The sequence below is a fragment of the Zea mays genome, chromosome 1 (genome assembly GCF_902167145.1).
Source record: "Zea mays cultivar B73 chromosome 1, Zm-B73-REFERENCE-NAM-5.0, whole genome shotgun sequence".
Taxonomy (NCBI): Eukaryota; Viridiplantae; Streptophyta; class Magnoliopsida; order Poales; family Poaceae; genus Zea; species Zea mays.
The window spans coordinates 89,117,449-89,135,340 of NC_050096.1; the positions used below are offsets into that span (position 1 = coordinate 89,117,449).

The 17,892-nt window shown below is 45.1% G+C and overlaps 1 protein-coding gene across 1 annotated transcript; it reads left to right on the plus strand.

The window, feature by feature from the left end:
• The first annotated feature begins 612 nt into the window (after positions 1–612).
• Positions 613–6,534, plus strand: LOC100191754 (uncharacterized). Its single transcript, NM_001294151.1, is given in 10 exon segments — positions 613–846; positions 1,073–1,158; positions 1,304–1,478; positions 1,609–1,785; positions 1,888–2,019; positions 2,302–2,400; positions 3,841–3,957; positions 4,882–4,977; positions 5,513–5,625; positions 6,092–6,534. Coding segments are annotated over 10 exon segments (1,206 nt in total). The 5' UTR covers positions 613–753; the 3' UTR covers positions 6,210–6,534.
• Positions 6,535–17,892: the final 11,358 nt, after the last annotated feature.

Genomic DNA, 17,892 nt, shown 5'->3' on the forward strand with positions numbered 1-17,892 from the left:
CCATGTTAACTCGATTTCATCATATAAAACTCAATCCTCTTAAAACTCAATCGAGTATGTCATATCATTAATTTTTTTGTGACACACTATTAGTATATCCATGAAACCACCGTTGTGAATAGCGGTACGCCGCTACGACAGTGTAACTGAATAGCTGATAAAGCACCCATGGGTTACCTAAACGGCTAAACCCTAGACTAGCCACTCCAATTCCGACGTGTCGATAACAAAGAGCACCAGGAGAGTACGAGTGGGGGTGCCGGCGTCCGGCGTCCGTATGTAACAAACTAACAACGACATCGATGATTCATCAACTATGGTTAAGGTTGGATGTTGGATGGCTCGGTCCCAAGCCACCTCAGCCACGAACGGGGCAAAGCGCGAGGCTCGTGGGCCTATTTGCCAAAAAACCATGTGGATAAAACCTTTTGGGCTGCTGGGTTTACTTGGCGTGTTGGCGTCTCTCATCCACTGACTACTCGGCCCGACCAATTATGGACCCCACCCGTTCGGCAACCTACACAGCTACACGTCATTGTATTGTATCGATCATTATCCGTGCAACCAGCCAATGAGCCAACCACCCATTCCACCACCCTGCAATTCCAGTCCGATTTGGACATTGTCTTCGTCTCCTTCATCCCCTGCCCACCTGTTCTGCTCTGCCGCCGCCGCCGCTGCCGCTCCCGCTGCCGCAGGAACCCTAGACCACGCTGAGCAACCCCCGGCCTACACGGCGTAGCTTTGCAGGAAATGGAATACGGCGCCGTCCTCGCCGCCGCGCCGCTCGTCGCACGGCCGAACTGGCTCCTCCTCTCGCCGCCGCCACTGGCGCCGTCTATTCAGGTCGTGCTGTACTGTTGTTAGCTTTGTGTTTGCCTGTTTGGTGCGGGACACGTTTCTGGTGTGGAAGCGTGGAATCTGGTGAGGTAATTGACCGGGAATGGGAGGAGGGGACTGGGGAATCTCGGTACGAGGGGAATCCGAGGTGTTAAATCATCGAAGTGGTGAGTACTTTTACGCCCACGCGTTTAATATTCTAAGCTGCAATGCTTTTTTTTTGCTCGTGCAGATTCAGAATCGTCTTTATTCGATCTCGTCATTCCCACTAAAGGCTGGACCTGTAAGGGCATGCAGAGCTTTAGCAAGCAACTACACGTATGACATTTCCATTATAGTTATAGCATGCCTGGTTGGCATTTACCTGTCATTGATACTTTCTTGCACCGAATTGTCCACGGTTGTATCCATGTCCTCGATCTAGTTACGATCTTCTGATGTCATGGCACTTACTGCTTAGCAGGCAAACATCTGAAACAGTTGATTTGGACTGGGAGAACCTGGGTTTTGGGATTGTGCAAACTGATTATATGTATATTGCTAAGTGCGGGACAGACGGGAATTTTTCTGAGGGTGAAATGGTGCCTTTTGGACCTATAGCGCTGAGTCCATCTTCTGGAGTCCTAAATTATGGACAGGTTAGTAGGATGTATAGATTCTTTGTTTCATATATTCTGTGGTAGATCAGATTAACTGAAAACAGAGTACTTTTGAAGGCATAAATACTCCTATTTTTTGCGGTAAAATGACGTTGAGTCTGATTTGTAGGGATTGTTTGAGGGCCTAAAGGCGTATAAGAAAACTGATGGATCCATCCTATTATTTCGCCCAGAGGAAAATGCTGAGAGGATGCGGACAGGTGCTGAGAGGATGTGCATGCCTGCACCCTCTGTCGAGCAGTTTATTGATGCAGTAAAACAAACCGTTCTTGCAAATAAGAGATGGGTAAATTCACTGGATTGATACAAAGTTAGGGTACTTTTGTAGTGCTATACCCATTACTTATGATCATGATTTAATTGGTCATTAAATATCTTATGCTTCCAGATTCCTCCTACTGGTAAAGGTTCTCTGTATATTAGGCCCTTACTTATGGGAAGTGGGGCTGTTCTTGGTCTTGCACCTGCTCCTGAGTATACATTCATTATATTTGTCTCTCCTGTTGGAAACTACTTTAAGGTTGGTACTGGTTGTTTTAAAATTCTGTTTCCACTATTTTTGTAAAATACTTTTTAAAATAAATGACCATTAGATTATAAATTGACCTTTTTCCCCTATATATCATGTGCTATGTGCCCCATGGCCTTGTGCTGTGGAATTAAAGTTATGCTGCAACTAGAATTATGGTTATTGTTGTGCCGTTATTGGTTATGTTAAATCAGCCTATGGAGTTGTTGGATGTTGATGCGTGATGCGTCAAGATAAAAGTTATTTGTTGAATATATTCACTGGTGTCTGCAGGAAGGTTTAGCACCAATAAATTTGATAGTTGAAGACAAGTTCCATCGTGCTACTCCTGGTGGTACTGGGGGTGTGAAGACCATAGGAAATTATGCTTCGGTAATTCATCTATTCTACTTTGCTGCGCAAGTTATTGAAGCTACACCACTTAATTTCTGCAACGCTGCCCTGATACTGCTGTTGCCTATTTACATACTAATCTAGCTACTTTTTAGCTTCAAATATTCAAATTGCAAAAAAGCCAACAAGGTGATTGAATATAACGTGGCATAAGCACAATTCTTGAGAATACATCTTTTGTACCTTGCTACGAAATGGCAAAACTCGAAGCTAAGTATATGGTAAAAATGGAACAGTGACATGTAGATTTCCTGAAAATGAAGTGTTATATATGTTTATTTCTTACATAATAAGTGATTCATGCTAATGGATTTTAGACAAAAAGGTCTCCCCGCTTTATTTTATGAAAAAACAAAGCCAATATTATCCATGTGATTTAGTGGGTTCGAATGTGTGCCTGCCAAACTGATCACATTCCAATACGAGTTACTATCTGAGTTTATAAGTTCATTCTCGGATTGTGACTGCTTATGCGTTCACACATCTACCCAGGGTCGGTACAGCTTGCCGGTTGTTGACTAGTCTGGCCAGCTTGTATGCACTTGCCTCATCTCCGCCATAGCTGGTACCCAACCAACTCTGATTGGTGTCTTCAGTATCTCCTCTGACCTCAACACTTCCTCCATGCCTGGGACATCTTTCTGTTTGTATAACACTCGCCATCCTCTCAATATCTTCCCTGCAGCTCGCATCACCACCTTCAACATCTCGCCAGTGCTCTCCCTAAAAACAAACGGAATTTCGTGTTTTCCATAAGCTCCCTAAAATGGCAGAATTACAAGTGTTATTCACTGCGTTCTTATTATCAGAAATCCACCATCTAGCAACTGATTCAAAATCAGTACCGATCTGTACTTGTAAAATACGAGACATTAAATGCCAGTGCTCTTCTTTTATTGCTTGTTTCCATGTCAACTTCAGCTTTTCCCTGCCTATCTTCCCATTGCTATCCCACCTTAGGATCTCACTACACACTGGTGCCTCTGAAGGTTTTTGTTGGATATGTCCAAACCATCTGAACCGGTGTTGGACATGCTTTTCTTCAATTGGTGCTACCTCTAGCCTATCACATATATCATCGTTCTAGACTTGATCCTTTCTTGTATGACCACAAATCTAGCGCAACATATGCATTTTCATAACAATTATCTACTGAACATGTCATCTTTTTTAGGCCAATATTCTACACCTACACCATACAACATAGAAGGTCTAATCACCGCCCTATAAAACTTGTATTTTAGCTTTTGTTGTACCCTCTATAGAATGCCAGATGCTTGATTTAGATAAATATGTTAGATGTGATGGTTTATGTCCTGACATTTCAGCCAGTCTCATGAGTCATGATTTGTTGTTATACACAGATTTTAAGCATTATAGCCTTCTTGAATGTCACCATGTGTTCTTGTCATTGTATAGGTGTTGATGGCACAGAAAATTGCAAAGGAAAAGGGTTATTCTGATGTCCTCTACTTGGACGCTGTTCACAAGAAGTACCTTGAAGAAGTTTCTTCATGCAATGTTTTTGTTGTCAAGGTAAAACTGCTAACACCTTTTTTATTTGGCTTGAATATTGGTTTTAGCAGGTCCAGTGATTTTAAGTTCTGAAAGCTAGTAATCAACCAAGCTTGTTAACCTATTTAATTTAAATTCTTCTCATTTCGCCCTAATTCATGCCGGCAATGCTAGGTAAAATACATCTGTCTTGAAAGATAAGCCTGTAATGAGGCTGGCCATTTATGACGAGTAAGTTGATAACTGCATTAGTCTCTCAACTAGGGGTGGTAATGGGCTCTAAACTTTACACTATAAAATTTAAGGATAGGATCGGATTAGGATCGGGCTCTATTTCTATTCATTTTTGAACTAAAAATAATTAAGGGCTCAAACAAATTGTGAAGAAATATTTGGATCACGATCCATTACCACTGCTACTCTCAATTCTCAAGTGTTCTCTTGCAGTGAAGTAGGATAAGAGATTTTTCATGTCAGGCCTTCTATATAGAGCTAAATCTGTGACTGAAAATTTTAACCTCTTACCATGCATAAATCTTTTGTGGTTAGTCACCTTATGGAAACCAGATGTCTGTAACACATTAATTTGTGAGTTGGTCTACAGGTCAGGACTATTCTATACACAAAGATCAAAAGGTTCTTTGCCAGATTGTCGCATAGCTGTTCAATAGGATATAGTGCCATCTGGTCTACCTCTACTGTCACCTAATAGGTTGAGCCACACTTAGCAGCTTAGAGCCTTGCAGAACTATATTATCTACTGAAGGACGACCTCTGTTCATCTGTTGAATTCTCTCGATTTTCCTGCTGACTTGCATTTGTATAGCATATAGAACATGCTTTGCCTACTTTTCCTTAAGGTCATTTACTTCAGCATATTAATGGGCTAGCTTACGCATGTTATCTGTTAGACGTGTTTATTCCATTTATCGTCTTCTGCACCAGGACAATGTTATTTCTACCCCAGCAATAAAAGGAACAATATTACCTGGTATCACAAGGAAAAGTATAATTGACGTTGCTTTGAGTAAAGGCTTCCAGGTAACTAGTCATTTCCAATGAACTGAGAAAATCATCTAGGAGGTTAGTTGCTTCTTATATAGCTTCAATGCCTTTGCTTATATAAGTTAGCAGTGGTTTTGGGACAGGCAATAGTGAACCTAGGTCCATCTATCCATGTTTCGCATGTGGGTTCTAGCCATGTTGGCTTAGCTCATTTTAGAGTTAGAGCTAGCAACCATGGTTGGGTTCCTGGTTTGCACAGATGCCATTTCATATGGCAGGAGGCTGACTGGTTGAGCCCCTAATATATCCATGTTTGTTAGTGCATCTCACTGTCCTTTCCCTTGACTGTGAATATTGACATGGGTTCTATATTACAAATTATATTGCTAAGAATATATTTGTTGTTTTACTTGTGTGGGCTGTATATCATTAAGCGAATGAAATTGGACCTTGGTGGTGATGTTGACCCAGTTGAAGATGGCAAGACAATGTTCTGAAATCATGACCAAAAGTCAATGCATAAGTTAAAATGTTTGTTGTAATATTAATTAATGTTTGTTTCTATTGCAAGGTTGAGGAGCGGCTTGTTTCAGTGGATGAACTGCTTGATGCTGATGAGGTATTCTGCACAGGAACTGCTGTTGTGGTGTCTCCTGTTGGGAGCATTACATATCAAGGGAAAAGGTTAAACATTATCTTTGCTTGAGAACTCAGTTTTTAATTGAAATAATAAACATGCAATTAAATCAACTTTCTTTTGTTTCATGCATAAGGTAACTAACAGTCATTATCATGCAAACATGTGGCAAGCCATGAACCATTTGAAGCGCTACTTGCTTAATGTCTCTCTTGATCATTTGTGTTAGTGGCATTTGTCGACCTTGTTTTTCTGTGCACTTTCTGCCTTCATTGCAAAATGTCAGTTTTTTTATCTGCATTGTCGTCGATGACTGGTAAACATGGTAGTGTTGGGGGCACGCTTTAGCACCTAGGCAACAAGGTGTGACTAAGACCTCTTGGCATCATGCGGTGTCATACATTTTTTGTACATAATATGGCTCTTACAACTTATTCTTTCAAACAAATGTTATTCTTTTTGGAGACTTATTTAGCAATGATATCATTACATGTAAGGGAGTTCACTTTGCAGAGTGGAATACGGCCACCAAGGTGTTGGCGTTGTGTCCCAGCAGCTGTACACTTCACTGACGAGTCTTCAGATGGGTCAAACCGAGGATTGGATGGGCTGGACTGTGCAACTGAATTAGTTGGCCGTGGTTCGTGGATCATTCCCAACAGATGATGGGTTCGCAAGATCCAAATCTGGAGGATCACAACCATGTGTACCTCTTCGGTTACAGTTTTGTAGTGTCTTATGCGATGGCGTCCTGCTGTATATTTCTTAGACGGTATTTAAACCATAAAACAGTATTCGTCTGTACGACTGTACCCTTCAGTTCTGTAGCATCTGCCGGAGACGAGTACTAGTTTTGTTATTTTCTTTCTTTTACAAACCAAGAACAGTTCTATAGTTTTATTGTAGACACTGGACCATCATATGATCTCAATGGGTAGCTTTTTCCTTTTTATATTTAAAAATAAACAGAATTTTAATTTTATAAATTTTATATTTTAATTTTATAGACCCTAGCCTACAGCTCACGATACAGGGACCTACCGCGCCTCCTCTTGGACGGTAGTACGGATGGCAATGGGTCGGGTTCGGATCGGGTATAGTAAATACCCGCCCGCGACTATACCCGCGGGGGTTATCCATATCCGCCCATGACTATACCCACGGGTAAAATTTTGTACCCGTACACGTACCCATCGGGTATCGGGCGGATATCGGGTATCCGTCGGGTATAGCAGCTTGGTGCATTCTCCCTAAATAGCGTCGCACATCATCATGATCACCGGAGGCACATAATGTTGTTGCACAGTGCAGTCGTGTAGATGTAGCCCTGGACATGTGTTGCTAATGTTTTTTGTTAATGAACTTCCAACTCGTCAAAATCGGAGAGTAGCTAGCATAGTCGTCTGGTGTATTAACACTTTCTTAGCTCAAGTACTTGTACTAGATAGCACTGGTACTACGTACTGCCACTTTATCAAACGTACTGGCACTAGTACTAGAACCAGATCAGAAGCATCAGCAGATAAGGAGGGATGACAGTAGGATGAGTTGTCGAGGGTGGATGGCTAGCTAGCGTACTGGTAGGTTAAAAATCTAAAATCACTATTTTTGGATATCCATCGGGTACCCGCGGGTAAGAAATCAAATCCGTACCCGACCCGTAATAAAATCGGGTCGGGTACGGGTAAGACCCACGGGTCAAATTTCGTGCCCGAACCCGTACCCGACGGGTCGGATATCCGAACCCGCGGGTAAAATTGCCATCTCTAGACGGTAGGGGCTATAATGTAAAAAAACAAAGTTTTGATTTAGGTCTCTGCCGTTCTCTGATCGGGCGGCAGGCACCCATAAGGGCTGATTTAGTGACTGGGGATCCCGAGGGAAAGAAATTCTCTTGCTATTCAAAATTGAATTGCAAGGGAATTTCTCCCCATAGATCCCTGATCACCAAATCAGTCCTAATTGTAGTTTTATGAAATGAAGATATAAAATTGAAATTTCTATTATTTTTACATAGAAAAAGTAAAAAAAAAAGAGATACATCTCGATGCCGGAGTGATCAAGCAAGGAAGAACCGATTGCGGGCTCATTCCAACTGGTATGGTGCCTTTTTAGACAATCTTTTATTTGAGTTGGTCGATGAGATTTAACTTGTGAATATTTTTACCACTTTTTCAACCATTTTAGTAATTTGTCCATTACTGAGGTGGAGGTTGATCATCATCTTCACTCGAGTAGATTGAGCTTTCAATTTATACTTATTGTCTGTGGTCGTCTTCATGTGAGTAGCACATGTGAGAGCTATGCTTTTTAATAAAGGTGTCATTCCAGTGACCCACACTGTTGGGCCCATTATCAGCTTCTCCTGACGGCTTGCATTGCAGCTTCCTGAGCGCGAGCTCCAGAAACGGGGTGGCCACTTCTGGCTTTGCTGTGCGCCTCCCTGGCAAATTAGTAGAACGTGGAAGCTCTCTGGGCGCGATTCCTTCGATCGGGTGCCACTGCCAGCTTAGGGCAAAGTTGGTTCTTATCGGGGATGGGATGTCAACAACGCTGCTGTATCGCCAGGCCCCCCAGAGAGCGGCGTGACAGCCGGATTGTGTGCACAGTCATAAGGCAGCAAGGATACTGATACTGATACACACTTCGCCGATCTGAGAGAGGATCATGAACCAAATTTTTGTATAAATACTATGAATTATTTGAAGACTTTCTACTGAAACTAAATTTCAAAATACTCAATGGATTTCAAACGAAAAATCATGGAAGTTTCGGCAAAATAAAAAAAAAACGCTATACCGGCTAGTATTACCGATTAGCAGCTCCCCAAAGCCGATAAAAAATCCCAAAGCCGATAAAAAAATCGATGTATAGAACTGATTAGCCGGCGACCGAGTAGGAGCTAAGGTTTAGAGGATTTTTTTTCTCCTTTTCACCGGAAATATTTTCATATTATCGCTGCTATATGCAATATGAGCTAACAAAACTTATAATGATAGATCACTAAAACATTAGGCGCCCTTCGGATGCCATATAATAATTTGAGGATAAAAGCTTTTGTCCTTGCTAGATAATCATAGTTTTTTTTGTGAATATTAAATAGTAATACTAAGATCTAACAAAAAAACATTGGTTCTTAAAGGCATTGTCATCAACTTAATTGCTAAAACCAAATTTCAAAATACGAACGGGAGGACCCCGAGTATTACCAAATGTTGGTTGTGTCGTGGAGTACGACTTCTATGTGGACCTGACAGACTTGGACAAATTACAACACAGAATCAGTGTAATGCACACCCGTGGGAATGATCTCCACCAGATGGTGTATTGTATCTTAGATGGTATTTATGAACTATAAAACAGTGACATAATATATTTGAACCATCAAATCGTGTCATACAATGTATCTTTTAGGCCATTCGTGTCATGCAATGTATATTTGACATCTTGTTATTGTTATTGGACTTGTGATAACATTTAGTCCATTTTATTTAAATATTGTGACCTAAATATGCTTTATTTGCCAAAAAACAAGAGGTTCGATTTCTCGCGCACTGTTACTGATTTATCAAATTGGTGACCGGTATTAGCCTATTAATCGGTTTTGGGTCGTTTGAATTCAAAAACTATGAACCAATGTCATGTAATGTATTTGAACTACTAAATATTGTTATTGGACTTGTGATAATGTTTAGGGTCATATTTTGTTCAAATTATGGGACCTCAATGTGCTTTATTTGCAAAAAAATACATATGACTCGATTTCTGTTTCTATGTCGCTGTTTTATCAGGCCAGGAGCCGATTATTCGAACTTACCGGCCGATTTATCGATTTCAAATTGTTTCGAGTTAAAAAAACTGAGTGATTTCGGTCGGTTTCTACCCGTTTATCACGATAAACCGGTTATCGATGGGCGCCGGTTTTGACCCTTCAACCGGTTTGGTGAACCATGGTTGGCATCACCCCCACATCTCACAGTCTAACGTCACCCTTTATTCCGTTCCGTAAGACGCAAGCCATACCATGCTAGACTAGACTACTAGAGAGGGTTAGCTTGATTGACCGAACCTAGAGATGGCAATGGACCCCAATTCTCGATTACCCGCGAGAAATTCCTCTATTAGGCTTTGTTCGGTTATTCCCATTATATATGGATTTGATGGGATTGGAAAAAATTTAGAAGAATTTTGACTTGCTTGGTATTTAAACCCACCCAATTCCACTCAATCCACATAGATTGAGAGCTAACCGAACAAGCCCTTAGGGGACGGGGATGGGAAATTTCTTCCCCACAGGATGTAAACGAGGCCCCGACAGGTAAATGGGGATGTGGACGGGAAAGCATTCCCCATCCCTGTTCCCCGTGGGGACCCGTTAAACCTGTACGTGAAGATGTTTTCATGTATTAGTTAATGATAAAAATAAATAATTACATTTTCAAGATATTAATCATTATACAAATGTGTTCATTTTGATGTATACATAATGATTTCTTAAATCTAACAATATGTATATGTGAAAATGTTTTATATTAATAATAAATGATGTATATCTTAATTATAATTTAAACTGGGAACAGAGATCCGGGGATTTATTGCACGATGAACAGGGATAGAGAAGAAATGTTGTCGTAAACATTTGTGGGATCCCGTGAGAATTTTTTTTGCGTCCTAGGGATGTGAATGGGGAGGGATTTCGCCGTTGCCATCAGCTAACCGAACCTGAGGTGTCATGGGTCACTGATGAATCGTGCGTGCCTCGCGTGTGGCAGCGGGCGCGGCCCCTGTCTGTTCTCTGTTCTGAATCTGATTCGAGTCGTAAATAAAGCGACGAAGGACAGAGAACTGCTAGGCCCACAGCAGTACAGTACTAGTTCCCATCCAAAGTCCAAACCAAACCCACTGGCTCTTGTCCGGTGCCCAACAATCAACGTCATATTGTCACGCAGACAGAATGATCCGTCTAGCCTGTCAATAGAACGCATATGAAGCCAGCGCATGCGCACGAACTTGTTTGGATCATCTAAGACTAGCTTTTAGCCCACTAATTTGCTAGAACAAATTTAGGTGACTAACTTACCCTCTCTAGAACAGCCGTCAGTTAGGGTGTAAGCCAAAAGTTAACCTTTATGTGAATAAACTCTATTGTTTTTTTCGACAGTGTTCTAAGCCTATCTCCAGCGGTTCCCCTATATTTCTCACTCATATATCACTTTTTTCGTCACATCATCAATATTTCATCCTCTACTTTTTCATCTCCCGCAGCGGTTTCCCCTATTTTCTCCCCCTATACCTCAGTACAACCATAAAATATTATTTCATATACTACTTTTAGCCACTATCAATTTTTTTCTTCTACTAACAATTGGAGCCGAACCCACAACATAATAGAAGGGGGAGGAGACGAGCGTGCGCTGCATCCAGCGGGAGAGAGAAGAGGAGGGCGCGTGCGCTGCATCATGGGGGCACCGTAGGGGGTAGCGCTGCGGCACGTAAGGGCTGTCTGTTGCCTCTACGGGAGGGGAGGGGGAGCGGCCGCGGGAGCCGCTGCAGACAGCCTAAGACTCTCTGCAGCGGTAGATGCTCCCCCTCCCTCCTCGGATGCATGTCGGCTACAGGAGCACCCCAACGCCCGCAGCGCTTGCCCCTACTTGGCCCTCTAAACGGCAGCAGGTCTCTCTCTCCCTCCCTCCGTTTTTGCCGCGACCCCTACAAATGTTCATTCCTCGTGTTTTGTGTCCACAAGTAATTATTAATAAAGCAAACGGTCTAAGCAGTGATCCAGTCCCCACCGCTGTGAATCATCTAGGCCCCTTAATAATGTTTTGGTAAATAATGACAACCATATGTTTTATAAAATAAATATATGAAATGATATTTTTATGGTTGTAGTGTGATACATGGAAAGGATTTAGTGCCTCATAGACAATCTAGTGTTTGCATTGCATGAAGACTAACTACGCTTTCGAGTTTGATAGCTAAAATCTTTTCAAAAAGCGTTGTTTGGAAATTGACTAAGTTTCCGTGGTCGGTGGACCATTTCGAGCCAGCACTTGCTCTTACACATGGCATGTTTGGTTCCTCTATTAAATTTTAGTCTATATTATGTCAGATGCTTAGATGCTAGTTAAAAGTATTAAATATAGTTTTAAATACAAACATAATTACACAAATGACAAAACGAATCTATTAAGCCTAATTATCTTACCATTTAGTTTATCTATTTATAGTTTCGTAATTAGTTTTTTTATTTAATATGCATTCTAACATTTTGATGTTATATGGACTAAACTTTAGTCGTCCAACCAAACTAAAAATAGTATTTGGTTCCCATGTCTCGTTGGATGGAGCGTCTCTATTTCGATTCTCGGGACAGAACGGCTGTATCCTTAGTTTGTGCGCGCACGTCTCTTGAGCGTTGAGGCAAAATGTTTGTGCGCGCGCGCGTCTCCGGAGCCTAGAGGCAAAAAGGTTGTGCGCGCGCGTCTCGTCCTCGGACGGACAACAACTGTTGTGATGGACAGGTAACAAACTTCTGATTGCCACTACTCGTTGTCGATACGTAAATTCTATCTACACTAGCTAACGCATTGAGCCAGCAAAGCCATCATCCGGGTACAGAGAAAAAAAAGTCGCGCGCAATCTCCGTCCCGGCATTTGACAGATGAAACGGCCACACCACACGGGTGGCTTCTTTCAGGCTCTTCCTTGCCATGGCCATATATAATATGATTGTTTGGTCTCAGATAAAAAAAAATGGATGATTTTGATCGTTCGTATATGCCCTTGGCCATGTCCCTCTCGGCCTTCCCTGTCCCGTAGGAAGAATTCGTATGTATAGGATTAATCCTGCCATCACTGTAGGAGCAATGCTTAACACGCAACCATGATCCCCAGACCCTAGGTAGGTGCCGTCCATGTCCTGATTGCGGCCATTGCTTACGAATACCACCACCACCTTTTTTGCTGCGGGTGGGTGGGGAAAGGCTGGCGCACTTGCCGAAAGTCCACAAATCTACTGGTGCGACGCGAACGCGGTGGCCGGCCATGTGGTGGGCTGCCGTAGCGCTGTAGCTCGGAGGGAGCCCTGGTGCGCTGGTGCGCTCGTTCCATTCCACAGAGACAGAGGCAAAGCGAGGGGACGGGGAGAAGAGGAGAAAAGAAAGGAAGGAAAGTTGAGCGCGGACGGTCCGGCCCTGAGGCCGGACGGTCCGCGCCTGTGGGCCGGACGGTCCGCGCCTGTGGGCCGGACGGTCCGCGCGTGCGCAGAACAGATTAGGGTTCCGAGTTTTGTGCTACGGTTGTTAGCTAAAATCATGGAATAAGCTCGGAAATTAGTTTGTAAAGTGTCCAGCCCCCCTCCTCTATAAATAGAGAGGTATACGGCCGATTTGTAATCATCAACAATCGAATCAATACAACTTTTATTCGCATTTTATCCTAGGAGTAGTTCTAGTCTAGTTTAGGTTTAGCCTCTCAATCCCCAAATTCTCCGCCTCTCTTCGACTCTACGCCGATTGGAGGAGTCTAGGTCGGCCGGCCCGAGCCTAGACAACCCCTAGGATCTCTCCTCCCCGACGGGGTCCCTCCCGGGAGCGAGATCCAGGCCGCCGCCGGCGATTTCCGCCGCCCCTGCGCGCGCGCGGACCGTCCGGCCCTAGGGCGCGGACCGTCCGGCCGTCAGGCAGGGAACCCGAGCTCCTGCACCAGGTCGCGGACCGTCCGCGCTTGACCAGAGAGCACCACCGCCTCGCGCCAGGTCGCGGACCGTCCGGCCCTGTGCCGCGGACCGTCCGCGCCTGACCAGAGAGCATCGCCGCTGGTTCTCTTGAGTAATTGGCGCCTCCAAAAAGGTGTCAACATACTTTTTGGCGACTCCGCTGGGGACAACACATCTAGGCTCATCAAATCGGCCCTCAATGGCCGGTTCAAAAGATAGCTCTGAGGTTTCCACCAGCAATATCATCACACCGACATGGGAAGCCTTGCCGGCTGAAGAACAGCTCCTGTTCGAGGAGCGCCAGGAGCAGCTGATCCAAGAAGCAAAGGCGAAGTTCCTGGCTGACATCAAAGTGGACAAGAACAACAAAGTCGTTCGGCAACGGGCGACAGATCTGGCTTCGCTCTGACCTACTACGATTACCCCAAATGTAAGTAGCACCAACGAACTCCAATCTCTTAAAGCTTACATAGACGAACAACGAGAACAGATGCAAAATATCATAGGGGTTATGCAGAACGATTGTAGGAGACTAGTACGTGCATTTGATAAATCTAGTATGGCAAATTTTCCTTCACACGAGGTTGAATTAGGAGATAATACACGTAATAAATCGATTAGAGGTTGTCACGACCAGTCACAACCCCCTTATGGGATGCCGATGGACACGTACCCTGAGCAAACGCAAATCGGCAGTAAACCAGCCGATCTACACATGTCCGGACCGTCCGCTCACGAGCGCGGACCATCCGGGTCAGCCACAGCCGGGCCCATTTTTAATGAGTTACCTAGACACGCACCCGAGCCACCACATAGGGCACCGAATTTAAACTATCCAGTCGGACGGTCCGCATACAACGACGGACGGTCCGCATATAATCACGGACGGTCCGGGTACGTATCCGGACAGTCCGTGCACGAGTCTTTTGAGGGGGATTATTACCTGAATCCTCGCCCATCCCAACAACACTTCCCATCACATTATGCAATGCACCAGCCCATTAATTCAGGATCTAGAGCCCAGGAAAGCTTTCCGGCCCCACCTAGAAGGCCGGAAAGAAACGATCAAACATATGAGCCATATAGGGCAAATGGAAATGCACCACGTAGCTCAAACCAATGGGGGGAACGACAACATACTAACATGCAACCAACCCCACCTATGTTTGACCAGAGAGCCGGTGGTCTTGCACCGGCTGCCATTGGTATAGTGAGGGAAGAAATAGCCGGGGCGTTCCAAGATAAGCTCGGAGTAAGCATAATCCCTGGGGGGCAATCATATCGGAAGCCTTATGACAGCCGATTTGATCACCACCCATACCCACAGGGAACCAGGATACCCGAGTTTGCAAAGTTTTCGGGTGACCAAGGAAAGAGCACGCGTGAGCACATAGGCCAGTTCCTAGCACAATTAGGAGAATTGGCCGACACCGAAGCATTCCGTGTGCGTTTATTTTCATCATCCTTAACAGGGACTGCATTCACATGGTATGCCACGCTCCCTCCTAATTCCGTTTTGTCATGGGGAGACTTAGAGCAAAAATTTCATGAACATTTCTTCTCTGGTGACTATGAGCTAGATTTAGTAGACTTAGTGACCCTACGACAAGAAAAGGATGAATCGGTTAGTGATTATATCCGGAGATTCCAGGATACGAGAAATCGATGCTTTCAAATTCATTTAACAGATAAACAACTGGCGGGAATAGCCTTTGATGGATTGCGCTATTATTTAAAAGAGAGATTAGAAGGCATCCAGTTCTTTACTCTAGCACAATTACATCAGAGAGCTTCGGCTTGTGAAAGCCGAAGCAAAGAACTAGTCAGAACGGTTCATCATAATGTCCCTATAGTAGAACACAATCAAAGTAGTTCGGACGATGAACCAAAGAAAGTTTACACTGCCGAAATAGTTTGGCCCGAGCAGGCCAAATCTTCGGCTTGCTCCTCCTTGCATTCAGTTCAAAAGGAACGACAGGGGGAGGTTAAGTTTACATTTAATGTCGGCAAATGTGATAAGATATTCGATGAATTACTAAAAAATGGTAACATTAAAATTGATTATATCGTTCCACCTGCCGACGAACTAAAGCGTCGCGCATACTGCAAGTGGCACAACTCATTTTCCCATGCCACTAATGATTGTAATGTGTTCCGACGACAAATTCAATCGGCCATTAATGAGGGACGATTGAAATTTCAGGAGGACACGGAGCCCTTCCCAATGAATGTGATCGACTTTAATGGCAAAAAGGTCCTAATTCGGCCCAACACAGCCGATAAGGGCAAAGACAAAGAAGTCATCATCGGCAACGCACGGGAGGCCGATGGAAACAACAAAATTTCTTGCAGGAAAGTGATGGCCGAGAAGACTCCTGATGGAGGGGAGACACTGAAGGTAACCATCAGCGCTGGGGGGCAAGCACAGACAAGGGGGTATGCGCGAGAACCCATACTACACATCGCGGACGGTCCGGTGTCTAGGCGCGGACGGTCCGTAACATCACCGGACGGTCCGAAGCGTTCCGACGGACGGTCCGGCAACGTCGAAGAGCCGCGGTGACCACGTACCTTCAAACCACGACGACCAGAAATAGGTACGTGGAAAACTAACATGTTCAAGGCAACTGGTCGGTTGGTAAAATCTAGCCCGACCTTTGATCAATTATTGTCTAAATATGTGAAAAAGAAGGCTGGCTCTAGCGACCGGCCACCAAAGGGACCTCGCTTACCCACCCAGGTGCGACGACAGGTTAGGCCGATTGGACCACCACACCAATCGGAAAGGACGGGAGGTCATAATGTTCAATTAAGACCTAACGTACCTGCATGGACACCTCCACCACCATATCTACCTATGCCATATTCATACACATACATACCTCCACCATACGTCCCAAATCAAATGTGGGGCATGCCACCATACCCATTTAGGATGCCGCAGTACCCCGCTTGGGGGGCACCCCAAACATCTGTATTCAATAGGTTGACACCTCCAGTACAAGACCGATTGAGAGCCCCTCAATCTGGTCCACGAGCACAGGCCCAGCAAGATTGCCGAACAACTCGGCCCCAAAGGCTGACTAATCCGGCAGGGGGGCATACAGCTACAGCCTCCAACAGTACGAAAAAGGGAGATGTCATTAAAATAGGAACGACATATGTCGTCGTACAACAAAATAACGAAGGGCCGATGATTTTTGGTGAATCGGCCAACACAAACAAAAAAGAAAGTACGACTGTCAATAAAATAGCTGATCCAAAATACTCCATGCCCCGATGGTGCCCATCGGGACTGACACGATCGCAAAAGCGAAAATTACAGCGCCTAAGAGCAAAGGAGAATCAGGAAAAAGAGGCAGAAAGAATATTCAATGACACGCATCCGCAGTATCCGCCACCGCAAAAGAGATGGAGACCAAAGGTCGTTGAGAAAAGTCAAACGACCACAAAGATAGTAAATAAAACGACAACTGTGCATCTCTCTGCAGGTATGGTAGACTGTCCGGCTATAAAGGCCGGATCATCTGCACAGGACGCGGACCATCCGACCTCTGAGGCCGAACCATCCGCACTACACCAAGACACCTCCGACGACGTACCGACGCCCATGGAGGAAGACGACCTGCAAGGAGAAGACCTGGTCGACTACGGAGCTACGCCAGAACACTTAGAGAATTAGGAAGGCAAGGTGACGAATTGGTCAGGACCAGTATGACGCTCGGCGATGTTGGGACTGACAGTTCGATCAAATCTAAAGGGATCACGTCCGTTGAGTCAACCATCGAGACCAAGGCCACTGCGCACCATCCTAGTAAGTGGCAAGATGCCTAAGAAAACCGATGTGATAACATCGAGTTAGTTGCTTTTGGTTCGCTCAGCTCCACCAAAAGGCAGGGGGGCATATGTTGAGCACCAAATTGAGCGCGGACGGTCCGGCCCTGAGGCCGGACGGTCCGCGGTCCGGACGGTCCGCGCCTGTGGGCCGGACGGTCCGCGCGTGCGCAGAACAGATTAGGGTTCCGAGTTTTGTGCTACGGTTGTTAGCTAAAATCATGGAATAAGCTCGGAAATTAGTTTGTAAAGGGTCCAGCCCCCCTCCTCTATAAATAGAGAGGTATACGGCCGATTTGTAATCATCAACAATCGAATCAATACAACTTTTATTCGCATTTTATCCTAGGAGTAGTTCTAGTCTAGTTTAGGTTTAGCCTCTCAATCCCCAAATTCTCCGCCTCTCCTCGACTCTACGCCGATTGGAGGAGTCTAGGTCGGCCGGCCCGAGCCTAGACAACCCCTAGGATCTCTCCTCCCCGACGGGGTCCCTCCCGGGAGCGAGATCCAGGCCGCCGCCGGCGATTTCCGCCGCCCCTGCGCGCGCGCGGACCGTCCGGCCCTAGGGCGCGGACCGTCCGGCCGTCAGGCAGGGAACCCGAGCTCCTGCACCAGGTCGCGGACCGTCCGGCCCCGTGCCGCGGACCGTCCGCGCTTGACCAGAGAGCACCACCGCTTCGCGCCAGGTCGCGGACCGTCCGGCCCTGTGCCGCGGACCGTCCGCGCCTGACCAGAGAGCACCGCCGCTGGTTCTCTTGAG